The sequence below is a fragment of the Gouania willdenowi genome, chromosome 6 (assembly GCF_900634775.1).
Source record: "Gouania willdenowi chromosome 6, fGouWil2.1, whole genome shotgun sequence".
Classification (NCBI taxonomy): domain Eukaryota; kingdom Metazoa; phylum Chordata; class Actinopteri; order Blenniiformes; family Gobiesocidae; genus Gouania; species Gouania willdenowi.
The window spans coordinates 48,759,856-48,787,784 of NC_041049.1; the positions used below are offsets into that span (position 1 = coordinate 48,759,856).

The 27,929-nt window shown below is 36.0% G+C and overlaps 1 protein-coding gene and 1 long non-coding RNA gene across 3 annotated transcripts in view; one reads left to right on the top strand and one right to left on the bottom strand.

Moving 5' to 3' along the window:
• LOC114465302 (SITS-binding protein) overlaps positions 1–22,375 on the bottom strand; it is a 38,686-nt gene extending 16,311 nt beyond the window's left edge. The window contains exons 1-3 of one of the 2 annotated variants that reach the window (XM_028450227.1): positions 22,074–22,375; positions 21,354–22,000; positions 17,261–17,432 (exon numbers count right to left, since the gene is read on the bottom strand). In XM_028450227.1, coding sequence (XP_028306028.1) covers positions 17,261–17,432; positions 21,354–21,824 — 643 coding nt within the window. In that variant the 5' untranslated portion in view covers positions 21,825–22,000; positions 22,074–22,375. Of the gene's footprint in view, positions 1–17,260; positions 17,433–21,353 lie in introns of both variants that reach the window. The other variant, XM_028450228.1, reaches the window with a different exon arrangement.
• On the top strand, positions 22,232–27,399 carry LOC114465306 (uncharacterized). Its single transcript, XR_003674295.1, has 2 exons — positions 22,232–22,429; positions 27,182–27,399. It is a non-coding gene; the product is annotated as an uncharacterized LOC114465306 (long non-coding RNA).
• Positions 27,400–27,929: the final 530 nt, after the last annotated feature.

Here is a 27,929-nt window from a genome sequence, read left to right on the forward strand (position 1 = left end):
AAGAGTCAGGTGACAGGGAAAGTCCAGTCGAGGTTTGCTTATATAGGTTTGCATTAGTTTCAGAAAATGGAAAACTCTCCTGCATCCTGAATCAAAATAAGACACAAAATGAGTATAGTAATGTGATCGGAGGGTTCCTTGTGTTTTCTAATCTACTGTGTGCAGAGGACAGATTAGAAGTACTCACATTACTGTAATTGAGTTGCCTTTAAGGGTACTTGTACTTTTTTGATTATATTTATTAATCAGTATTTGTACATTTTAAATTAAGTAATAAGTTACATTTCTACACTCCACCGTCACTGAGTAAATTATTTTTGGTTTAAAAAATGATCAATGGAAATTGTCAAACTACAAAAAATGAAATGACCAGAAAACAATCAACAAGGCCAGAAGATTCTACAAGCACTATGTAACCCATGACGACAAAGCTTCTGTTATTGGTGTTATTGCATTTTTAAAAGAAATCTACATTTTGACAAACGTTTTATTCTGTACAGATGGTTTGTGGAAAATAAATGAAGTTCCAATTGTGAAAGATTTGGTCTCTTCCTTTTTAAGTTTATACATGATGTGTTTACTGTATGCAAGGCAACCGTGGTACGTTTTATTACAAAAAATAAACATGGGGGGGTGAAAGGAACTACATTTACTTTGAGTACTTTTTAATTAAACTACTTTTTACTTGTACTTGAGTATTTTATGTATGACTTACTTGTACGTGAGTACAATTTTTAAAAAGTAACAGTACTTCTACTTGAGTAGAATATATCAGTACTCTTTACACCTCTGCACGCCTGTTGGAGTGAAATGATAATAAGATTATACATGGCAGAAAATTGTCTCTGCAGATGTAGGTGCCCTGCGAGGAATGCCTTGTCCCTCTCACATTACCTCCACCCTCTGCGCTGACCTCCCCCAACCTGCCTCTCACCATCTCCCTCTCCCCTTTAACTACCTTCTCTTCCTGCTTTGGCTAAGGGTGTATCCCATCTAAGGTCAGCAAATTTTGTGCCAGTATCCTTCAAAGCTTTCCACACAGACTCCGACCTGAGACCGTTGTTTTGAGTTGCTGCACAATCCGCTTTAGATTAGATTTAGTTTTCCTGATTTGTAAAGACCTACTGTTCTCCGACAGACTGGTGACGTGCAGAAGTTCGTAATGCGATTAATAGTTTCAGAGAAGCACGGAAGAAGCTTTAACGTCAGGGTGATTCTCACGTGTTTGCAACGGATAATGTCAAAGAGATAGTGGTAACAACTCAGCTGCCTCATAAGGTATTAAATCACCAGCCGATTGCTTCTTACAGGATGGCACACCTTAATTTTTCCCTTGGAAACAATACTCTGTATCCATTTAGTTTAGCAGCTAACCGTGTGATGGTAATAAATACTTAATGGTGCAAGGAGTGAATGACAACATGAGTTTCTAATACAACAAGCCCACAATGACCACATTTACAGGGGAGCTTTAATTCTCCTTTAATTCAGAATAAAAGTAAAATCCTCTTTAATCTGACCTTGTAAACACTTAGTTCCTCAAACATTTGATTACGCTTTAAATGAATTCCGATCCTTCTGCACATGCTTGTCGTGTCGCGTGACAACATAATCCAAGATGGCCGCATGAAGGAAGCGGGAGTCGAGCCGAGACTATTTATTTAATAAGAGCCTTAGAAGAAATGGATATAATGAAAAGAGTGGATGGACGGAAGCATCAACATGTGGACAGTCACATGCACACACGGACATCGGTAAATGAAACAGGCTTCATCAGGGGACATGACGCCTTGCTCCAGACCAAAGAACTTCACTAATGACGTAGGGATCATCATAAAGTTATTCTTTCCACTCAAAATCCTGTAAAATGGAGGCAGAGCATCCGTTGCATTAACCGTTGCCTTTGATTGGCTGCTGCCTCCCTTCTCCCTTCTCATCGTCAGCGGAAGATAGTGAAACACTATGTTATTGTCAAGCTGCAAATCTACAATATTTTGTGGTTTTCAATGTTAAGGTTTGTTTTGTGTTTTTTCCGATAGAAAGATCCCTTCCAAAGCCTCCTAAAGCGGAAAACCAAAACCAAATAAACCTGTTTTCCATGTAAACCTCAATTCGGAATTACAATTTCCATGTAAACACAAAGCAGAAACTTTAATTCGGAATAATTTAATTAAGAATAATTGATTGTGAATAAAAAAAATAATGTAACCATGACCAATGAAGCTGCTTGTTGGCATACTGTACAGGGGAGTATAAAGGGGGGGGGTGCAGTCGTGAGGAAAATGCTGAAGCTTCTCAGTGAGATGGAGGGGGAATGTAGGCAGTGGAAATAGAGGCAGCGAGCGTACACCAGACACCGACTAGCCTCGTTCGCAGGATGATGTGCAGTGCGCATGGGGTGGAAAGTGGAGTTAAGGGTTGCAAGCATGACTTTTTGAGTCTTACTGACTTCCAATGGAAAACTACACACAATGGAACCTCGAGAAAATGCCGCAGCTGAGCGGAACCCAGTCAAAGGACACTTTATCTATTATTCCATCTCCCATCAATGATACAAGTTTAGAAACTTAGTGTTCTAAACTATGTTTGAGTCTGCTAAAAGCAAATTACACGACTCCACAAAAAAATATAAGCCATTAAATTACAAATAACATTTTTAGTATATTTGAATGTCTATTACAACGCATTACTTGACTGATGTAACAGATAGAGGGAGGAGTCCCAGCATTGCTGAAAAAAATGAAGCATAGTTTGGACTTTTGATTTATGGCCCAAGCTTTGGTGCACAGCAGTTAAAAAGGAAATGAATGGTGGACCCTATTTTTAGAACAATATCTTTAAAATTCCTCACTTCTAATAAAATATTTTCCACAAACTCTCAGAAGGGAAATTACACGCCTGACTCCAAGTCTCCCCTCACCTTCAATACAGCAAGCAAAGTGATGAATGAACCCTATGGGAAAGGTTTGAATGGTTTCACACACACGCACACGCACACACGCACACACACACACACATGTGCGCACACAAACGTTTTACAGCTGTCAGGCAGACACACAGATAAAGCACACATGTGAACACACAGGTAGACGCGCGTTTCTCACACACTTTCTTTAATGGGAAAGTTTGGACTTCCAAGAAAAGCAGAGAAAGACTTATAGGACCGTAAAGTCTACGAGCTCCATTGTACCCCCAAACATCTCCTCTGGGGTCAGGCAGGTTTTACTTTGGTATTATAACTCTCAGCAGAGTGACTGGACAGAGGAAGAAAAAAAAGATGGACCAGATGGGCTTAAACTGTCATATCTATTCCTTTGTGCATGGCTGCAGACCTTACTGAGGTTATAAAAATGTGCTTTCAAACACTAAATGCATCTTTAAAGGTCCAGTATTTTGCTATTTTTCACCCATCTCCAAAGACATTGTGTTTGCGGTTTATTTTCCCAAACTTGCCCGTTTTCCAGAGTTTTAGCCCTCTGAAAAGTCACTTTCTGATCACTCCTAAAAACAGGCTGTTTTTTTTAGCCTTCATGCATATGCATGAGAGGGCTGCTTCAGCGTGTGTGTTTGTCACAGCCGAAGCAGCGTTCTCCTCCTCACCTCTTCTGACCACAGAAATAGTCCATTTAAGACAATAGTCTATTGTTTTGTCCAACTGCTGTGTCGCACTGGGTCACAAACAAGTCAGATCGTCCCATAAAAACAATACAAGGTGGTATAACGGCTGCTAAAAGTGAAACTGATTGCTGCAATTCAGTTTATCTATAAACTGGATTTGTGAAATACTGAACGTAAAGATATTAACTGTATAATATCAGCCATGTTAGTTTTAGCTGTGAGCTAGTCTGAGAGGGAGGAGCTCACATTCTTATGGGGAGGAGGAGCCAGGATTGACAGGAGGAGGAGTTTCCATGTTATGACATCATAACGCGAGAAATATCCAACTCGCCTGTTTGGAGCTGACTTTTTACAAAATGTAGAATGACAAGGGAGGGAGAAAACATAACTTTTTCAACTTTGGAATGTATATCACTGTAGCAAACCCATTTTTAAGTGATTTTTTTTTTAATTATACCTCCCCTTTAAGTGAACAGTAAGTCTTCTGGCATGTTTTTCTGCATCTTGTATAATAATAAGACAATTAGGGCCGGCTTTAGGTCATTCGATGCTTTTTGTCTAGAGTGGACAAAAAAAAAATACACAACGGCCCATTGAAAAAAAATACAACCTATATTAAAAATTAGAACAATACACTAAAATACAATATAACTTCTACAGGTATAGTGTAAATGTCCTGAGGGAACAACAACAACAATGGTGCAAAATCCAAAAGCAATGCAAAACGGTGCAATCAAAAGTTAAAATAAAATGTAAAAGCTTCAGTGCAAGGAAAGGAAATTTCGACTTTCCTGTTTGGTTTTACTAGTCAGTAACTGACAACAATCTACAAACCTAAGAACACAATGTGCAAACAACGCAATAGAATTATATAGAATAGAACAAGAATAGCTACATATGCAAAAAAGGCAATGAAATGAGGGAGGTTAAAAAAAATTCAATAAAATAGCATATGGGCAGAAGATCAGCAGGTATGGTTAAAGATTTCTAATATAAATATTTAATTAAGAGAAAAAATGTACAGTGATTGTAAAGGGTTTGTTTCAAATGTATTATAAATCTTTATTATTATTATTTATTTTATTATTATTTGTTTTATTTTTGGGGGGAGGTGCAAATTGGTGCCCCCCGAGCAGGGGGCCGCCTGGGTTGCCTAGCTAGAAGGCCGGCCCATAAGACAATGATAACCTAATGTTAAAAACGTATTCAAGAAAGATGCAATTAAGTTGCTGTATTTGAAGATTCAGGAAATTATTCTGTAAATGAGAGATGGGCAATTTTAATCACAGCAGTGGCCACAAAAATGTGATTGTTTGATCTGAGGGCCACATTATCAACATTCATGTCAGCATTTGGAAATCTGAGCATTAATGCAGACAAGAACAAAGGGTCTGTGTTGTCGTTTTATATTTTTGGAGTCAATTTGTGTACATTTGTCATGGTTTTGTATGTTTTTGGATTCCTTTTGTACATTTGCTTTGGGGGCAGCAAAACATTTGACCAAGGGCCCCCGGGTTGCCAGCTACCCATGTCTGATGCAAATGCTTCATTCACTAATGCATGTACAAAAGATAAGTGAAAAAACGAATAATGATCAAACAGCTCGTGCAGCAGGGCTATTATAAACAAATGCTGTCATCACTAATAAAATAAAACAATAACCAACAATAACCATTTTCACAGTAATATTGAACAGGATAAAACGAATTAGGTGTAGGATGATAGGTGGGGGGGGCGCGTTCTGGTATGTTCCACTGCTTCCATAAGCAGGAACGCCAAAGTATCTCTCTGTATGGAAAAACTGAGTCAGAGGTAGGAATAATAAAGAGGAGGGGGAAAGAAAGGTGTGGGGAGGGTGAGAGGAGAAATATTTAAAATGAAAAATAATGAGCGACCAGACAAAAAGCCTGTGCAGTAGGTGGTCTCAGATCTACAGGTTTTGTTCAATCTCTCCCAGTCCACAGCTCACTCTAACTTGTGATGTTTGCTTCAAGTGAGAAAAAAAATCATAATGTAATTATTACAATATAAAATACCGTGAGACAGATAATGTCACTGCTAAAAGTCACAGCTATCACAGAATCAGTCCCAACGCAATCACTAGGAGTCCTTATTTGTCGTTAGTCTAGTCTTTAAGTCTTTGATTGTCTGATAACAAAGTGTGAACAAATGAATCCTTTGCAATAAAATCAACACTTGTGTTAAAAAGAAATGAAAAAATGGAAAAACATATTTGCAGAAATAAAATCAAGCAAATATCTTTTTTTTTTTTGGCGAAGGTTGGGCTTGCATCTCAAAAAAAGTGTAATACAAGTGTGATCTAATACAAGTACTGGAGCTAATAAATCATTGTGTTGAGAAATGACATGTTTGGAAGCCAGACAGGGTGGAATTAAATATAAACTACAAAAAACCAACAAAAAAACCAAAAAAAAACTAATCTGTAATGTGATGTTATCTTCAAATTTAAAATCTGTAATGTCAACTGAATAAATATTTGATTAAGATTTATGCAGTTAAAATACATTGTAATGTACTCTGTATGCAATGTAATGTGTATTTCATAGATTTTATATTTCCAAAATTAATAAATAAAATAAATCTGCATCTGTAATGGATTCAGTAGATTAGAAATAGCAAAAAGATCTGTAAATCTAGAACAAAATAACATAAAAATGTTATGCTTACAAGTGATTTAGATATATTGATATCTATGGAATGCATATATTTGTCTTTAGGCATTAATATACTATAAATGTGTATAGCTGTGCATATATATTTAACTTTATTTGTATTTATTTATATTGTTTCACTGCTTTCAAAAGCTTTCAAAAGCTTTTTTATCTTTTATGTTTTAGCTTTATAGTATTTATTTATTTATTTATTCCACATATTTATTTAAGCCTCTGTTTTACTGCCTAATTTTAAGGATGGATTTAAAAACACTAATAAAGAGTGAGGACGTCACCTCTCTCTATTAAAGCAAGGGATCTCTGTGTGTCTGTGTGTCTGTCTGTGCCTCACATACTGTATCTCTGCTTTTCAGGGACAGACAGAGCTCATACTTGCTACATAGCTGCAGCTTGGTTCTAAGCTGTGCGACGTGGGAAATCCTTCAGTTTCAACATGCGACAAATAATTTCTCTAAAATTATGCAATTGTTTCATTTTTCAACGACCGATTCCGAAACATTCAATTTGAAATCATCACATTCCTATTTTACTAGCTCACTAACTATAAAACTTATTGTAAAGTATGTAACATGTTTGTAAGTATTTAACTTTGCGTTTAAAAAAAAATATATATATATTCTATCATGAACAACACGCCAAGTCTGCAGCATTTAACCACAAAATCCAATCTGTGACACATTTATCACAATATTTCAGTGAAAATAAACATCTAAACATGGTTAATTTAATACAAAAACTCTGAAAAAGCACCGACTCCGTCTGTCACCTGTATTTATCTTTGTGAGCTTGTAAATCAGATTTCAGACGGCACTAATGGTGACTATAGCGTTCTTGTTAGAACAAGCTTGAGAGAACCTCACGTTGTGCATGTGATCATTCTGATTGTTGGTGACCCCTGATGTAACCCAGGGGTTCTCAAACTGTTTTTTGGATCAAATACCACTTTTCTCTTCTTTCTTACTCCAGGTACCCCTTTTGTCTGATTACTGCATTTTGCTCAGAATACCTTGAAAAAACAACTATAGAGCATGATGATGGAATGAATGAGTGATAACACACATTTTAAAGAATCTGTTTGCAAATAAGTGGAATTAAACAATATAAGTGTCTCATGAATAGATTTATTTCTATAGTTTTTATCACTTACTGTCATCTCCCACCTGGTTCGGGACCAAGACGGACCCCTGTTTTCCCCCCTGTAGTGTCATTGTGTACCACGTACCCCATTTGAGAAACACAGCTTTAAACCAGTGGTTCTCAAACTATTCTTATTTCTGAATCTGTATACCCCTTTTGTCTGACTACAACATTTTGCTCAGAATACTATGAAAAACCAACTACAGAACATAATGATGGTGGTCCCTCTGTATTTATAACACAGTAAAACAAACATGATCAATAACTAATTCTAGAAGAAAAAAGCGTCTTTGGGGCCGCCCGAAATTTTCAAAAATGGTGTCACAATCCAAAAACGTTTATGAACCACTGCTAAATACTGTTTCATTCCATTTATTTACAAAATCGAATTATTTCAAAATGTCATAACTCATTCATTCAATCATTACGTTCTATAATTGTTTTTTCATAGTATTCTGAGCAAAACGATGCAGTCGGACAAAGGGGGGGAGGGTACTTGGATTCGGAAATAAGAGAAAGGGATTAATCATAAGTGGCGCCAGCTCAGATATATTTGTAGCGCATTTTGTTTAAAATACACTTATAATTGAGAAAGTATCAAGTACAGTTAAGACTGTGTGTTGTTTTGAATTTAAATAATAATTTTTTTAATCAGTAATTTTTATTATTTATCAATTACTAGACATTTCCATTGATTGATCCCATTTTAAATTCCAGGCAATCCCACATGGGGTCACGACCCTAAGGTTGAAAAACACTAATTGAGTGCCTCCAGAATAGATTTATTTCTAAATTTTTTTATCATTTCTGGTCATCTGCCCCCTGGTGTGGGACCTAGACTGACCCTTGTATTTTCATTTCATGTTCTAATTTTTTCGGACTGCATCTAAAACCTCCGATATAATAAATATTGTTTTCTTGGATTTATTTTTTCAACATCTTCTGTTTTATTTATTTTATTTATTTCATTCAATCATAGAATATTCTTATTCTAAAATGTTAATTAAATGTAATCCATAGGTTTATAATAAATGGCTCTGTTTTTTTTTTTTAATAAACAACCCTTTTCTAACATTCCACACTACAAAATAAGTAATAAAAGTATGTGTGAGTCGTGCTGATATTGTATCGGCTCGATATCGGTATTGACCAATACTCAAAGTTGCAATATCGGTATCGTGTCAGAAGTGAAAGAGTTGTAACGGGACATCCCTAAATATAATCATCATTTTTAACATTTTCATACTCATATTTGTTAATTTTCCACTTTCTCTCTCAAGTACCACCTGTAATATCATTGCGTAGCCCCAGGGGTACATGTACCCCAATTTGAGAAACACTGCTTTCACCCATACAATTACACACACAGCACACTTTGTTACTACAACAGCTAGGGCTGGGCAAAAAATAATAATTTAATTTATTGATTCATCAAATTTGTAGATAAAAACTATTTTTTATTTTGCAAATTCGAGTTTAAATAATAATAATAATAATAATAATAATAATAATAATAATAATAATAATAATAAATTAATTATTGATTTTTTTTTTTCACAACAGATTTTTTGGACTTTTTCGCGTTCCGTTCTTGTGGGTTACCGTAGCGTGATGTGTGCCCGCTCCCTCTTTGTTTACATGTGTTTACCCATTGAGTAGCTATATGTGTGACACAGGCATGTTTAATTTTTTATTCACACTACACTGAGATGCTAAGGGAAGAGTTTATTATTTTTTTTAATTGTAATGTTATAGAATATGTAGTTATGTGATTTCTTAATCAGAAAATTTAAGCTACTGTGAAGTTGCTGTTGCACTTTTGCCTAAACCTGGGTTAAAACTTTAAATGGTTGAATGACATGTCATTTACTGTTTATTGGGATTGTTCTATGCATTTTAACTGTTGAGTACAATCACAGCAATAAAGTTGCACTTTTGACAATAAATCTGATGTCTGCAGTCATTTTTAAGTGCATTGAAAAAAAAAAAAAAAATAGAATCGAAAATCGAGTTTTTCTTTAAAAAATCAGAGTTTTTTTTTCTAGGCAAAATCACCCAGCCCTAACAACAACACATTATCAGTTAAGTAAACCTGACTCGTCTCTGTAGTGTTTATACTCAGCTCTTGAACTGTTTCAACAGGTGAAGAAATGGCTTCATGAACTCTAATCTGTGTGTGTGTGCGTTCCGTCCTATTGGTGACATGCAATCTGCTGGTGGTATCCCAGTTGTTTCTGTATGGATAAAGACAGGTGGGGCTATGACGAGCTCCTCCAGCTGGCCACACTCTCAAATGTCACTCTCCTGCACAGTTGCATATATCTGTCTCTGGTTTTTCACCTAGTCTTACCTTTTAGCTCTCCCTCTGTCCATGACATATACTATTTACTACTCCAGAGCTGTTAATTGTCTTTAATTTGTCACCTTGTCCTATGATATATGTTTTTTTCTGTCTCTGTACAACCATTCCCAGGAGTCCTCTTAGGTTTGCAGGCTGAAAAGAGACAACCATGTATGTCATCTGCTCTGGTGACTAACTAGGGTCAGTGAAGACAGGTCTGAAAGTATGACGGAAAGATTTGGACTGGTCAGGTGTTTGAAGCTGCTGTAAAGCTAACTATGAAATATAAAATAGCAAAACAAGATCATAAATAACATACAAACTATTTAACGACTATTGTTCTACCATTGTTTGTTTATCATTATTGATTTGTTCCTTTTTTTCTCCACTGTGGGACAATTACAGTATGAGTTTATCTTCATTTATCTCATTTTAATATGTTCAGGTTTCATTTATTCAGAAATTTACTTTGATCTCCTGACGTGTATCGACTGCCAACTGTCAGTCTTCCTCAGAGGCGTGTGCTGATCGCTTTGATGTGTCCTTATCAGTTCTTTCAGAATGTGGCCAGAAAAGTTCTCTGAATAAATGAAACCATAACATATTATTCAAAAAGAAGACAAAATGAACTTGCTGGAATTATTATCTTATCTTATTGATCAAGGCTGATCTGATCGTTGCCTGTGTCTCCCATCGCTCAACCTTTTCTAACCACAGTCATCTGGAGGCTTTTTCTGCAACTTTCACATTGTTTTTAATGGCCAAAAATCAAAGTAAACAAAAATAGAATAAACTAATATATCTATCGAAGAAGCAGACACACTTCAGTATAAAAAACAAAAGGCCCGCTTGAAATAAATTCAACTTAAAAAACTAAATAATGTGGGAAAAAAAGGCTATCGCCAAAATACTGTTTGAAGCAGTTAGTCCTTACTTTTTTATGCATTTAATAAAACAATGGGAAATAAAGTGACACTTTTCCGTATCCATAAGTTATTCGCGATGACTTCATGAACTTCTTTATTACTGATAAAATTAGAAACAAAGCTAATGTACCCCCTGCAGGAATGCTCAATAATTTCCTAAACAAAGCAGCTCCTGAAATACCTCCCACATGCAGCTTTTATTTACATAGTTTCACTCCTATTGGTCTATCTGAACTCACCTCAATAGTTAGTGCTTCTAAACCAACAACCAAGATCAAATCCCAACTCTATTGTTTAAATATGTTTTTCCACTAGTCAGCACTAATGTGATTAACTGGATTATTACATCTCTAGTAACAGGTTATGTACCACAGGCTTTTAAAACCGCTGTAATCAAACCTCTCCTTAAAAAACCTACCCATGATCTAAGTGACTTGTCCAACTATAGGCCAATATCCAACCAATTTAATTCAACTAAATAAAATTTAATTCAACTTTATTTATATACAGTAGCACCAGTTACAATAATATCCATCTCACAGGGCTTATTAAAATATACATTTCTTAAGAAAAAAAAAGAAAAAAACAATTCCACATGAACATGCATCAGCTACAGTGGGGAGAAAAAAAAACCTTGCTTTTAATGTCCCTGAAAGGTTGTGAAATTATGCGTATTTCAGCTACTGTAACATCAGTGAGCTGAAGTGTGCGCGGCTCCGCCCCCGCATGACACCAAGCAAACTGCAAATGTACCAATAGTTTTGGACTACAGTGTTAAGTGCCACAGACAGACTTAGAGGGAATTATAACTATGCATATAAAATGCCTGTTATGTGCTTTGCGTACGACTGACTAAACTGTACGCAATCCAAATTCTGATTGAAAACAGAACATGAAAATGTCCCAAAAAGTCTTTATGGGATGGTGTCTATCAAATAGAAAAAACTAGAACAATATAGAATTAAATTATGAACAAATATCTGTGTGAACTTTAAGCATTATTTGACAATGACAGCGTTAATGGCCATGAATGTCATGAATGACGTGGCTGGAGGCAAAAACAGGAAACGCCGCTGGCTAAATACTACCTCTGAGTCTGAATGCATTATTTTGTACTTTTATATTCTTAATGAACTTTAACTCAGAATTCTGAGTTGAAGAGCAACCATACTGTATATTGCAATGTTAGGGAATTCATGTTTTTTTTTTCATTTTAGATATGTAAATGTATAAATTACTTTTAGTCAATTAATGGGGAGATAATCGATAATCGAATTGAGTCGAATCGAATCGAACTGGAAAAAAAAAAAGCCCTAATACACATTAGATGACACAAGCGAGATTTGCCAGCGTAGCGCAACGGCGGCCATCTTACCTCAGACAACTGACGTTCTGACGCGCTCTATGGTACAGTAGCTGTTGGAAGGTTAAACAAAAATACCCTTAACTCGATGAAATACTGACGGATTTACAAACCTTATTATACGCAGGTATGACATAGGAGCTTGTACATAGAGGTGTCCCGACACTGGTCCGATATCAGCCAAAAAACAAATATCGGACTACATCTAAAATCACCGATATAAGCCCTCCAGTAAAATGTTCCGCTCCAGCACTTCTATCCATAGGTGACTGTGGTTCACAAAGTAACCTCCTGTTGCTGACTATTGTTCTCTGTTTGAGTGACATCACTTGATCAAGCCTTTTCTAACATTCCACACTACAAAATAAGTCATAAAAGTATGTGTGATTTGTGCTGAAAAATGGTTGAAAATTGAGCAAGTTAGGTTTATTTAAATAGTACATGTACATCGATGTAATGAACAGGGCCAGCTGTCTGATGTAAGATGGCCGCCACGTTGCTACGTCGCTCCCCATTGGTAAGTCATCTAATATTTATATATATCTATGGTGGTTTGCCTCCAGGCTAAGCCCCGCCCAAGAAAATATACGTCACAATGTTTACAAACAATCAAAGGATCGATAGGATTAAAGAAAATAATAAATAAAACATGGTCCTCCTGTGGAAATCACATAACATGTTTTGTATTGACTATAGTAAGTAGTCCTAAAAAGCTATCATAGATTTAAATGCTCCTTTCATTCTGGGATGTTTCTATGTGTAGTGACTGCGTGTTTCCTGTGTGTGTGTGTGTGTGTGTGTGTGTGTGTGTGTGTGCACAGCCTCTTTCAAAGTACTCACATTTCATCCCACAGTCAAAACATACGTATGTCAGGCCCATTTAAATCTCTAAATTTCCTTCAAAAGTGCATGAATAAGTGAATATGCACAAAATTCTATATTTAATCCTTAAGCAGTTTGCAATTCATTTGAATTTTCCACTGTTAGTGTTAAACTAATATAATTGGCATTGCAATGGAAAAAAAAACCAATATCTAAAGGTAAAATGTACCAATATCTTTAAAATACATCTCATATTATTCCAAATAAATACATGTTTGATTCGATATAACATTTTTCTTTTTCATTATTAAAATTTTGGGATATATATTCATCGTAATAATAAAGCAGCAGCGCATTGATTTGGTAATTTCCTTTCATTGGGATATATTACGATCCCTGTAAACATGGAAAGGGATAAACGTAGATATATTTTATATAGAAGACATAACATAAAAAAAAACTTTTAATACATTTTCATTATGTGTGTATTATAACACAAACAGAGTCCTGTGATCAATGACCTGCTGATTATTTTGTATTTTATTTGGTCTTTGCATCTAATTTTGAGAAATGACACCAGTACACGTTTGGTTCTTTGTAATTAAAACAACATCATCATAACTTTCAATAACAGAGCATATATATGCATGTTTTCTAAGGTGGGAAATATTTGTCATGACATTTTGCAAATCTTAAGAGCCCAGCAGACATCCTTGAACTTTACAGCATGATATCATGTTGAGTATAACTTTCTACAGACGCCGTCATGCTTGTTGAGGATCACTTTGCTATGTCAGCAGCTATGAGGACTATTTAACAATCACTCAATGGTTACTTGGTAACATGCAAACAGTTCTTCTAAATCTGATCTAATCTCGATCAAGCCTGTGTGTGCATGGATTTGTGAGTCTACGAAAAGTCTTTATTCTCAGCTAAGCTGAGAAAAAAAAAGGTTAGAAAAACTTTGATAATGACTCTGTAACAATGTGTCCTCTCACAAGGTGGAAAGGGGATTTAAGTCATGTGAATCACTGGTTAGGTCTGCCACTGTTATGTAATGTAATGTCCTAGAATGTGGTTGTGTTTCTATGTTTGATGCCTGTGCGAGCAATCAATGGAGTCCTAATAAGGGATTATTTACGTCCGGTCATTGTGATGTCACCATTAGAAATACATCAAATATTTCCTCACACACACAACAGATGAAATGCATTCACTCAAGATTGTCCAATGCATTCATATCAGTGTTTAGAATAATGACCAATCTGAGCGTTAATATGGGAAAGAACAGAGAGTTTGTGAGGTTACTGTTTTTAACACCTGTTTGTTGTCATTTTGTATATGTTTCTCTCATTTTGGCCATTTTTGTGCATTTTGGTATCATTTCGTGCATTTTTATTATCATTTTGTAAATACTACTGCTGTCATTTTCTGCTTTTTGGTATCATTTTGTGTATTTTTGCTGTCATTTTGTGCATTTTTGGTATCTTTTTGTGTATATTTATTATCATTTTGTGCATTTTTGGTATCATTTTGTGTATTTTTATTATAATTTTGTGCATTTTTGGTATCATTTTGAGTTTTTTTTGTCATTTTGTGTATTTTTGGTATCAATTTGAGTATTTCTTTTAATTTTGTGCATTTTTGGTATCATTTTGTGTATTTTGGTTTTCATTTCGTACATATTTAGTATCAATTTGTGGATTTTTACTATCATTTTGTCAAATTTTGGTATAATTTTGTGTATTTTTGCTGTCATTTTGTGTATTTGTGTTATCATTTTGTAAATCTTTCTGTTATTCTTTTGTAGTTTTATCATCCTTTTGTGTATTTTTTCACTACTGAGGGCTGCCATTTCCCCATGTCTGGTTTAATGTGTGAAAAACAACATGCCGCATTGTATGAAGAAAACAAATCTTTGATAAAAAACAATAATTATAACTTTTTTTTAAGCAATTTTGATTATTTCACCGAATTTCCACGAGAACTTTAGATGGATTTAGCAGCCGCTGAGAACACGTAAACATCATAAAAACCAATTGAGAGTCTGCACACGGACACACACAAATCTCACCAGTCACATTAACCATTCACATCCGCGAGTGGCCCCTGCCATCCTCCCCTGGCACCCCCTTGGATAAAATCTAACACCCTCAAAATAACCTGGTGAGTTATAATAGTCAGCATCACGGCCCTCATCCAACCTGGGCTTTCAATAGAAACAAAAGGCAATTAGCTTTGTATCCCTAAGAGTTAAATTTGGATGCTAAAAGGTGGTTGCTTTCTCTTTGTACTGTAATCTCTGAGATTCCACACGCGATTGGGTTACATTCTTGTCACGCTTTGCAGTCAGTGACGTGTGTGAGAATGTTTTTCTAAGAGGATGTTTTTAACGGCGTTTTTCAAGCTAATATACAAACATGTCAGAGGTAAAGGAGTGAAGGAAAACAACAACAGTTTAACAAAATGAAGCTATTAGACATCACAATGTAGGGCTGGGCGGTATGACCAAAAATGTATATCACACTAACGGTTTCATGATATATGACGGTATTTTTTTTTTCATGCATAATCAGGTGTTCACAGCATTTTCTACTGGTTCAAAGGAATTACTGCAGTAGATTGACTTAGGAAGGTCTATTTTACTGTCATGATGAGTGAATATTCTAGAATAATTACACAGTAGTAGTAATACAAGTTTGCCACAGCAGCCCAATGTCTCTTTGCCGCGCTAGCTTAGCTTTAGCATTAGCTTGATTTCTAGCTTTAAATGCTGCATACTCAGCGGTGGTTTCTTATGGTGAATAAGGTAGCGTTTTGTTTGCAGCTCCACCAGGACTTATTTCTGTGTTATAGGAATTACAAATTGCGATCCTTTGCTCTCTTTTTTTGTGCATTGCTGCCGACATGCTAAGCTAACCGTGCCTCAGTGCCCGTGAGTGTTGTTCTATTTAGAAGCGCAAAGTTGAAAAGGGTCTGGTCTGAAATGCAGTGTTCCGTAAGTTGTGTAATCAAATACACCGGTATGGCGGTATAATAAAAATTCATATCATAACGAAAATATATACCGGTATTTGGTATGAACCGGTATACCGCCCAGCCCTACCACAGTGGATCAGCATCTATCATGCCCACCCCCATATAGAAAGTGTTATAGAGAAAATGGCAGCGAACATTGCTGTTGTTCAGAGATACGCCTCTTTTATTCTCCCACCTACTTTGAAGCAAGCGTTACAATCTCTTGTGCTGTCCCACCTTAAGTACTGTTCAATAATCTGGTTGTAGGGCTGGGCAAAAACATTTATTTAATCGATTAATCAAATTTGTAGATAAAAACGATTTTTATTTTGCAAATTCAAGTTTTAATTTTTTATTTTTTATTTTTTCCCACCACAGATTTTTCTGATTTTTTTCGCGTTTCGATGTGAGCCAGCCCCCTCTTTGTTTACTAGTGTTTACCCTTTGGGTAGGTGAAAAGCTGAGTCATGTTATAAAACATGTAGTTATCTGATTTCTTAATCAGATAATTGTAGCTACTGTGAAGTAGCTGTTGCACTTTTGCTTAAACTTGGGTTAAAGCTTGAAATTGTTGAAGGACAGAGTCTCATTTACTTTTTATTTTGGGATTGTTCTATGCATTTTAACTCTTGAGGACAATCACAGCAATAAAGTTGCACTTTTGACAATATATCTGATGTCTGCAGTCATTTTTAAGTGCATTTAAAAACAAAAAAAAAAAATCAAAAATCGAATCGAAACTCGAATTTTTCTTTAAAAAAATCTGAGATTTTTTTTTTTTTTTAAGTCAAAATGGCCCAGCCCTATCTGATCGACAACCACTGAATCTGATTTAAAATGCATTGTAATTTACTAATATTTATGAAGAAGATTATTTGAACTGGCCAACAACTGAGATATCAGCACAAATCATACATACTTTTATTACTTATTTTGTAGTGTGGAATGTTAGAAAAGGTTTGATCAAGTGATGTCACTCAAACAGAGAACAATAGTCAGCAACCGACCGATATCCGATATCAATATCAGATTGGGACACCCCTAGTTCTTACATGTACTATAGAATCTTTTTTTTTTTTTGACCCCATAAAGATTAGCATCCATGGGGATCCAATGAACAAATAAACAAAATAAACAAACAACAACATCCACACACACAGGGCTTCCCCCAGGCACCAGATTCTAGTGCATCGATGCAAACTCAGATTTCCAGTGTTTGATTTCACACGACAGCAGAAGCAGGTGTTGGTAATGCTGCTCACTGTTTTAAAAATCTAAATCTGAACATCTATTTCAACGCTCCACAGTGTAAATCAGCAGATATCGACCGCTCATTTTCTACCTGACGATCCAAGAAAGTAGCGTTCCAGGGCTGAGCCGAACCGGGAAGGGTTGTCCTTGAGATCGCTGACAGTGAAAGGCTGCATGGTGGCGTTTTGATCATTGATTGGCCACGTCTGACCACGGACACTGGCACCGCCATACCAGGACACATTGGTCATAGAGAAACAATCCTGAAAGAAATCAACACACACACATGCAAACACATTTGGTGACTTTCACAAAACGATTTGCTGTACATATTAATATGAGAATAAGAATAAATGCAATTACCGGTAGTAAAGTAAGTGTAAAAGGAGCTTCCCCAGTGAACCAAAGAGAAGAATAATATAAGAATAAACCAGGGTTTTAACACAAAACAGTACATTTAATTTAAAATTTTGATTTTTCAAGACATCCAATGATGTACAGTTCTTGATATTTTGCTCGAATTACAGTTACATTATAAAATACCAATCAGCATTGTGGTTAATGATGACGCATTGAATGTCACTCTGCTTTCTAAGATAGTACCTCCTAAGGCTGTGCAGTTAATCAAAATTCAATTAAAATTTTGATTATTACACTTAAAGATCACAAAAATAACATAATCGAGAGAAAGAACGATTATTAAAAAATAATATATAAAGCATTGGAGTTCAAATGTCCCTTCTGTTCCTAACTAATACACTTCTAATGCAGTATTGCATTTGTTTACTAAAGTGAACATACTTTTTTTCAAGTTGCACTTTTATTATTATTAAAGGTGCAGTCTGCAACTCTTATAAAAGTGACTTGTCATATCTGTTAAAGCTGTCGCTATGTAAGGACAGCTTTACATCCAACTAGTAGTTTGACTCATTGAGTCCCTCCTGCTGCTCCTGCAGCCTTTGGAAGACTGCCAGAATGCACAGCGACCGAGCAAAAAGAACCAATCAGAGCCATGAGTGTGTTTGATGGACTGTCTGACAGCTGTTGCTCACAGGCCCCGCCCCTTTCCCGGAGCTAGAGCGCAGTCTTTTTTACAATGTATGGTCTGCAGGAGTAGAAGATGAAATTGATGACTTTTCTGCTTGAAAGTATTACTGCTGCTTGACTTACATTATGTTTGATTTGCAATTATTACACTAGAACTCTGTAGTGCATGTGCTGTTCATGTGCGAGAGACTTTGGAAAGTTTGGAGGCAGGGCAAGAGGGGAGGGAGGTTGCGAACTGCACCTTTAGGTGTTCAAAGATTATTCCACAGAGTTTCATACTACAGTGAACATACTTCAATTCACAATTTGCAGTTCCCTTGAAATTATATTTTTGTTATTTAAATGCTACAGTTATGTGGCAATTTTAAGTGTCCATAGCCGTTCAGTTGCAGTGCACTGCATTTGTTTACAAACGGAAACACACTTTAATCATATTTTAATTAATACATTGCACCTTTTTATTTATTAGCATTCAAATTATATATATTTTTTATATTTGTTGTTTTGTGCAAAAGTGAACATACTTGATTTTAGTGTTCTTAGGATTTTATTTATGCTTAAAGAATATATTTTACATTGTTTTGTCCAAAAATAATCATTTGAATAAAATGACTGGACAGGGCGCCAGATATTTGAATACTCGTGATTTCAATTATGACTAAAATAATCGCAATTATTATTTTTTCTGTAAACAAGCAGCCCTAGTAACTTCCATTCTTTTGTTTTCAAATTTTGGAATCCAAAGTGCAGACTCTCTACTTACATTTTTTACCTTTCCAAACCTAAACTCTGCTCAGCAGTTACAGTAACAGGTGCCAAATGGTCACCTGAGAAGGTCTGGGGCAGGATTTTGGGTCGTAAAAAGTGGACTTGGGTTTGAAAAGATTTCGTGGGAGAAGCCATGCCACATGACAAGGAGTTATGGCGAGGAATGTTCCAGTGGGAACAGATTAACGTCCCCAAACATCCCCATGGGTAAATGCCTTTGATAATTAAGCCCACAGAAAGTACAGTAAGTACCATACTGCGTGTGGTTATGCATAACACGCAGGTTGTCCCAGAGCTGTGTGGGGGGGTGGGGGGTGGCTTCAATGCCATTCCTTTTTTTAATGCAATATAATGGTAGTCAATGACAACGTGAACATCTTTCAATTACCTTATTAATCACAGTTACACACCAATAAAACAGATTGCCCATGTATTATTTAAAGGAAAACTTATCATTAGAATATCATCAATCTGTCCATTAAATATTTTACTGTGAAATGCACTTTTAATATAAATGGAAATATTGATTTTTTTTGTTGCATTACTGCCTCAGAGTTATGAGCCGTTTGCCTCGTGCATTTGTGTAGAAAAACATACACAGATGAAGGTTTCTGTAAGTGAAATTTAGCTTTTTCTGTCTAATTTAGAGAAAAAAGGTTTATGTTGGGTTGCTAAATGTGACCTGGAAATCTACGGATTTTGTCGACTGCATATTTTTAAAGTGACCATGACGAATTGAAAAAACTAAAGAAATAAATAAGAATACAAGTGAATGAAAAATATATCAAAATATAGTGATATTTCCATCAATTAAGAAAGATATTGTTCTAATCGGAACTGAGTTACTTTTTTTTTTTTTTTTAAGGTAAGTGATTGAATAGGAAGTGTTTGTAGACAATAAATCTGTGTATTTACAAATATTAATAATTGAATCTTTCAACAACAAAAATTGCATGAACTTCTATGTTTTATATTTTAGTCGACTATATCTGTCCGATTTAATCGCCTAAATTTGCATTATCAATTAGTTGACTAAAATGAGACTATAACTGAAATATTGACTAAAATGACTCAATACAATGACTAAATAAGACAAAAATCATGACGGAAACTAAATCAAAATTTGTTGACAGAAACATTTTATTATCATTTTACAATCAGTGTTACCTAGTGGCCAGTGTCATAATTATAACTTTCTGTCTCATAATTATGACTTGCCGTAATTATTTCTTTTTTAGTGGAAGAAATGTAATCCTGTTTCCGCCACTAAAAAATGGCAAGTCATAATTATGAGTTAGTAAAGTCATAATTATGAGAAAGAGAGTCCTCCTTATTATGAGATAGGACATAAGTATGAGAAAGAAAGTCATGATTATGAAATATAAAGTCATAATTAAAAGAAAGAAAGTCATAATTATGAGATACTTTAACACTTCATAGATACTGTGATAACAGCTGGAGGGTGCCCTGCCCTAAAGGAGAATCATAGAAAGAAAACATTTTCAATGTAAAGTTGCAAAGAAACATATGCACATATGTGACAGATTCATTTTTACAATAAAGATGTTTTTATGAACTTCTACCATTTTATACAATATGTGTTGAATTCTAAGAACTGAATAAACAGCCAAAATATGTTTTGAATGATTTATTATTCAAAGTGTAATTAAAAACGGTAACAGTGTCGGAAGTCTACTGCAAAAGCTCAGTTTGTATCTCATAATTACGACTTTCTACCTCATAAATATGACTTTACTAACTAATTATTATGACTTGTTTTGAGGTGGAAATGGGATTCCATTCTGTGGCACACTGTAGAATGGCAACCACTATTATGACTACTAATTTAGGACTTTATATCTCATAATTATGATGTATTAATCTCATATTTATGACTTCTTATCTAATAATTGTGATTTATTATTCTCATATTTATTACTTTTTGTCTAATAATTATGATTTATTAATCTCATAATTATGACTTTCTATCTCATAATTATGATGCATTAATCTCATATTTATTACTTTTTGTCTAATAATTATGATTTATTAATCTCATAATTATGACTTTCTGTCTCATAATTATGACTTTTTCTCATAAGTAGGCCTTTCCATCTCATAATTATGATTTATTAATCTCAGAATTATGACTTTCTCTCACATTGTTATGACTTGCTGATCTCTTTCTATCTCATAATTATGACCTATTCATCTCATAATTTTGACTTAAATTATGACTTTACTAACTCATAATTATGACTTGCCACAGTGATTTATTTCTAATTAGAGGAAACGGGTTTCCATACAGCCACAGAGATGGAGAGCAGTGTTTGTATGTATTGATATGGTGAATGAACCTATGGTCCTACCTTGAGCTCCACATGGCAGTGCACCGGCACCCAGGTCATGCTGTAACACTCCGTCTCCGCATCCTCATCCATCTCCAGTGAGATCTTCACCTCGGCCACAGAGTCCCACGTATAGCAGAACTCAGTCTTGTTGAGCCAGCACAGGTTCCTCACAAAGGGAACCTCGATGTCAGGGTTCCCCACGTTCCCCACGTCTATCTCCACGTAGGTCTTGTCCTCCGTCAGGGTCTGGATGACCAGCGATTGGGTTCTCCTCTCCCATATCAGTCCGCTAAAAGTCCCCCTGAGGATCCAGTTTTTGTTGGGCTGGTCCACCACTTGCCAGTAAATAATGCCGATGGTCATGACAAAGAAGACGGCCACCCCCAGGCAGGCTATCGCTCCTTTCCAGGTCTCGTTCATCTCCTTCAAACCCGTGTCCCATGTTACCTCCGGGATGGGGCTGGGGTTCCTATTTCGAGCGTGAGGCATGTTGTTTTTAAGATCAACAAAAAATCAAAGTGGGGAAAAAGCGTCTCTGTTGCTCCATCATGGTGTCATGTTTGGCAGCATAAAGCAGTCCTTACTCTGTATCTTTACACACTTTACACTGCGTTAGTGTGTAACTGTGGCAGCAGCAACACCAGAGACCTGTCATGTGAAGAAAGCTGAGAGGTATAAAAATAAATAAAAAAAATAGATCCCAGCGATGAAATAAGTATGAATGAATAAAGAACTTACCACATAGTGCAGTTGTTTTTAAAGCGGTGGATATAGTAAATGCATTGGCCGCAGTGAGCTGGTGAACAGCCCCAATGGCTTTGGCAGCAATGCCTACGAATAGCTCCTAAGACGCTGTCTTGCTTGCCCTGCACTTTCTGACGTAACGCCGGGTTTGTTTCTTCAGAGGAAAGGTAGAGAGGGGGAACGGGGGGATCAGGAGGGTCGGACAGAGTCAGGGAGTCGCCCGCCGGGTTGAGGAGGCCGTGGGCAACGAGGCAGGGAAAGACCCCCCATGCGTGCGCTCTCCGTGCGTAAAGTGCTGGCTGAGGAACCGGTGGTCTGGTGGAGGCGAGGGGCGTCATTTAATCATCATGGTAAGGTCGGACCAGAGGTGTAAAGAGCAGCGTTGGGCGGTATGTCCCAAAATTCATATCTTGATATTATTTGATATACAATATAAATCTCATTCATTATAATTAACATAAAGTATTACCACAAAGACAGTTCACGGTTAAATTTGCTGATGCAAAATGCCACACATGCACATTTATTAAACAGTTGTACAAATTGTGCCACTTTTGACATGTTCTCTTATAAAAACATGCTGGACTGGCAAACCGAGGAATCGTCCCGGTTCTCTACTTTTTTTTTTTTTTTTTTTTTTGGGTGGCCAAAAATGGTCCAAAAGTGGCAAAAACCTGGCAAGAAAAAAGTGAAGAGTGACTAAAATGGGCCAAAAGCAGTCAAGAGTGGCCAAACAATAGGCACATAAAGAGGAACCAGGTGGTAGGTAATGGCAAAAGATAGCTTTAATGTGCAAAATGTGGCAAACATGAATGTAAAAGGACAAAAGTGATGCAAACAATAGTGAAAAAGAGCAAGATTGTGAAACAAAAAAAGGCAAAATGTTGGGGGGGGGAAGGGAAACAAGTGATTTATTGGGCAAAAGTTAGCTTATTTGGATGAAAAGTGGCCAAAAAAATGGACAAAAGTGTAAAAAAAAAAAAAAAAAACTTAAAAAAATGGACAGAAAATATGAAAAAGGTATATTTATAGGTAAAAGGTTGCTAAAGTCTGAAAAAAGTGTCAGGTGCAAAAATGGGACAAAGGAAATAGGTAAAAAGGGGCTAAAATGTTCCTCCTTTTAAGGAGGGAATAATAATAAGGAGGGAATAATAATGAAGATGAAGACATAAAGAGCCACATGTTGAGGATCACTGACCTTATACTGTATGGTGTCACTGATAATGTAGTGGGCTTGTCTGGGCAGAAAATGCCAGGGCTGAATTTTTATCCCAGTCCACCTCTGGTAGTGTGGCTATACTGTATATCGCCAAAATAGCCCTAGTAAAGAGTACTGATATTTCCTACTCAAGTACTATGGTTTCTTGATTGAAATTGTACTCAAGTACAAGTAAAAGTAAGTCATACATAAAATACTCAAGTACAAGCAGAAAGTAGCTCAATTAAATAGTACTAAAGGTAAAAGTTACTAGTTACTTTCACCTCCAACATTTATTTTTGGTAATAAATCTTGCCACGGTTCCTTTACATACAGTAAACATCTCATGTATAAACTTAAAAAGGAAGAGCACTACCCCCCTCCCCAATAATTCAATAAAAGTTTTGATCACAAAAAAGGAAGAGAACTTAATTTATTTTCCACATATTTTTCGTCTATAAAATAAAAGCTTTGTCAAAACAAAACACCAATGAATTCAATAAAAGCAAATGATAAAAAAAATGACAATATCGCTTACATCAAGATATTTACTATTTTTTTATTTATACAGCCACACAGTACAAACCACACCATACAAGTATTTAATATTATTTATAGAGTACAGTCAAACAGTATCCTTTACAATTTTAACATATTTCTGAGATATATATATATATATATATATTTTTTATAGCTTATTTTGTATTAAAATACTCATTTTAGGAGTCACTGCTTTCGTTACTTCTCAGAACAGCATGAAAAGCACAGTTTGATGGATCACTGAGTGCATCCTAACACAGACCTTCCCCAAAACAAGCCCCACCAGAGAACTCACTCACATGTGCTGTCCCTTAGAGTAGAAAAAGACTTGAGTGGCACATATTGTGCAGCGGTTTGTCAGTAAGTATACTTGTGTGGCATTTTTTATCAGCAAATTTAACCCAGAATTGTCGTTCTGGTAAGACTTTATTGGGTTGAAAATATCAAGATTATTATCGTATGTCGCTATTTTGAGAAAAAATATTGCGATATGAGTTTTGGTCCATATCACCCAGCCCTAATTATCAGTGGACATGACAATTAAACCACACACTACGTTAGAATTAATTCAACTGATTTAATTAAAAATCAGTTTTCATTTGATCAAACTCCTAAACTCAGCGTACAAAACAGAAATTAATTGGGTCCCCAAGATCCTAACATCATCTTATGATAGTGGTGTTCAAACTTGGGTCCGCGGACCCCCAGGGGTTCTCGAGCTATATCTTGGCGGTCCAAAAAATGATAATAATAATAATAATAAAGAAATCATTAATAATGATAATCATGGTTAGCACGTCCACCTCAAAGCAAGAAGATCCTGGGTTCAAGCCTTGGGGTGGACACTTGGGAACTTTTTGTGTGGAGTTTGCATGTTCTCCCTGTGCTGCATGGGTTTTTTTCCAGGTCCTCCAGCTTCTTCCCACAGTCCAAAAACATGAGTGTTAGGTTGATTGGAGTCTCTAAATTGTCCGTAGGAGTGACTGTGAGTGTGAGTGGTTGTGTGTCGCCCTGCGATGGACTGGTGCCCTGTCCAATGAGAGCTGGAGATAGGCACCAGCAGACCCCCACAACCCTGAAAAAAGGAACAAGCGGGTCAGAAAATGAATGGATAATATTCATAATAATAACTATTATTATGTTGTACAATTACAAAAGTGTATAACTAAATATGGGGACCAATGCACCAATAAAATCAACATACTGTTCATGTACGTGGATACTGGACATGACACACTGTTATATCACTATTAAGTGTAATGGCTTTCTTTCAATTAATGGAAAATCATGCAAAAAAAGTACTTACATTTTTGTTTTTCAAATAAATGTGCTCATACGTTTTTTGGATTTGTTTTGGTAATACATTACGTTACGTTTTTATCCCCCTCAGCCTCATGATTGCTGCCTTCTCATGTCAATAGCACCATCTTGTGTCATCGGGGTCACCACAACTCACTCTTGGGTCAAGAGGAACAGTAAAAGGCATTCATGTTCACATTTAGTTAAATATATAGCATCTTGCAATAATATTTACATTTTGGCATTCTTCTGGCCCAAACAAAATAGGTGGCTGACATTTGATACAAATGTAGGCTAGTTATCTTGAAACATATTTGGGCTAGTTTTGGCTGAAATATGTCAAGTTAGCATTGACTAATCTGGATGTGAGCCAAAAGTAGCCATAAATGGACCGTCACTATTTGGTCTGTCCTTGGCTGACATCTGGCATTGTGATGGCTTGGTTCTGGCCAGGTTTTGGCAAACAGGAGCGGAGAGTCTAAGTGCCATGCGGTATGTGGGCCGGATGAACATGCTAGGTGTGGGCCCACTGGGCCACATATGGACCAGAATTAAAATTTTGCTATCCGGGCCAGAAACAAATGGAGCCGATTATCAAGTGCTCTTTACTTGAAATGTAATAGACTCAAAACATTTTGAAAATATGAAATATTAATTCATTGATACATACATTTCTATGTAAATCTGCCTACACCCCTCCCTGCTACTGCTTATATACAGAGGAGTACAGAGTACTAATATATCCTCAAGTAGTACTGCTGATTGAAAATGTACTCAAATTACAAGTACAAGTAAGTCATACATAAAATACTCAAGTACAAGTAAAAAGTAGCTCATTTAAAAAGTACTCAAAGTAAAAGTTACTAGTTACTTTTACTCCCCGCATTTATTTCTGGTAATAAATCTTGCCACAGTTCCCTTGCATACAGTAAACATCTCATATATAAAGACCAAATCTTGCACAATTATTAATTTATATTCCACAAACGCATCTGTTTAAAATGAATGGTTTGTTAAAATGTATAGTTATCTTTTAAATAGAATAACACCAATGAATTCAATTCAAAATAAAAAAAAAAATATCAGGCTCTAAATATAGCTACATTTATGAACTCTAAAACTGAGAAAATAACTGGCATTCAATGCTGTTTTTGGCACGTTTCATTACGTTTAATCTGATTGGTCGGCTATGATGTGATGCATTTGATTGTTGTCTGGTCATTTCATATTTCGTTGTTTCACACTGTCCGTTCATCATTTTAAAACAAAAGAGAATAATTTGCTCAGTAACGGTTGGGTGTGGAAATCTTACAAATCACTTAACTTCTTTTAAAATGTACTTAAAGCTGATATCCTGAGTTTCTGAGAAATATCTCGATGATTTGGAATTTAATACAAGATCTGAGTGCCCTACAAAAAAGAGCTGATTTGCTTTAGTACTCGGTTAGTTGTTATTCCAAATGGAGTAATCAAAGGCAAACACTTGGTTGACAAGGCTGATCCACAAGCTCCATAGCACTGTAGTTTATCAGAAAGCCTTTACAGACTAGCTTTCAATGTGTCCGTCTACTGCCATTTTACCTTGTCCTTTACCTGCTTCACTTCTATGAACCTCAGTGAGTGTAACTGAGTTTGGAGTCAACCATTATCTGTCTTCAGAGCAACTCTGTTCAAGTGGACATTGCTGTTTGAACCGAAAATCTATCAAATAGGTGCAAATGATCTATATTTAAAGTTGTTAGTGAACAGTGGGGGAAAATAACAACACTTTTTGAACATTGCATGATTGTAATGCAATGATAGGCATAGCTGTGTAATGTCAGATTCTACAAGTAATAGTACCATAAGAATAGAATGTTATCAAGCTAAGTAATACTTTACTGTTTTACTTTAGTTGTACTTTGTGTGTATGCTAGAATAGTTTGTTTTGTTTCTTCCTCCATTCATCTTCTGTACCCACTTTACTGTACATGAAGTTAATTCCAAATGTTTGTTCAAAACTACAAAAGCCAAATCGAATAATGACTGAGCTGCGTCAGAGTCTGTGTTTTGTTTACTTGCGCAGTGAGACTCCTGGAGAGAAGACGACATCTGAAAAGCAGGAATGCCGTTGGAGTGCTTCAAAGGAAGTGGCAGATGGTGTGACTGGTCAAAAGTGGCATTCGTTAGCATTTGAACTGTCAACATCTATTGTGTCGTGTGCACTGTTGTCAACAAAGTGTCACCGTGCTGCCATTTGTCTTGTTCTGTTTAACATTAAATGAACAAGCTTTGGTTATTTAATGCAAGCGTAAAAAACTTAATTAAAAAATACAACATAACTCCTGCTTAATTGAGCATCTCTTCTGTTAATGCTGGTCAAATCTAAGATGTTTTTAAGGGATATAGGTGTGTATTTTAGTGCTTTTGTCGACCCTTTTTTCAGGTTATTGGAGCTCCACCACTATCAAAAGACTTGGTCAGATACTTAAATCTACAGCAGGAGTCAATGATTTAACAATGTTGTTTGTTGGTTATAAGGTCCTCCCTGGTGTAGTGCATCAGATATGCCGAGAGTGTTGGCTGACATACCTTGAAGATCAGTTGTCTCTGTCCTGGCTTATGTATGTTGGCCCTCCCCAACCCGATCCATCACATAACTTTGGCAGGGGCGCAGACACTGGATAAGGCTGTGGGAACCTGTGCGAGCCCTCTACCACTTACTCTGCTGTCACTGCATTCAAGATAAAAATCTTCTGAAATCTGTTTGTACCAGAATCAAGATTTAGAACTGATATAATTTTGCAGTGTCAAGCTTTTTTGCCTACTTAAGA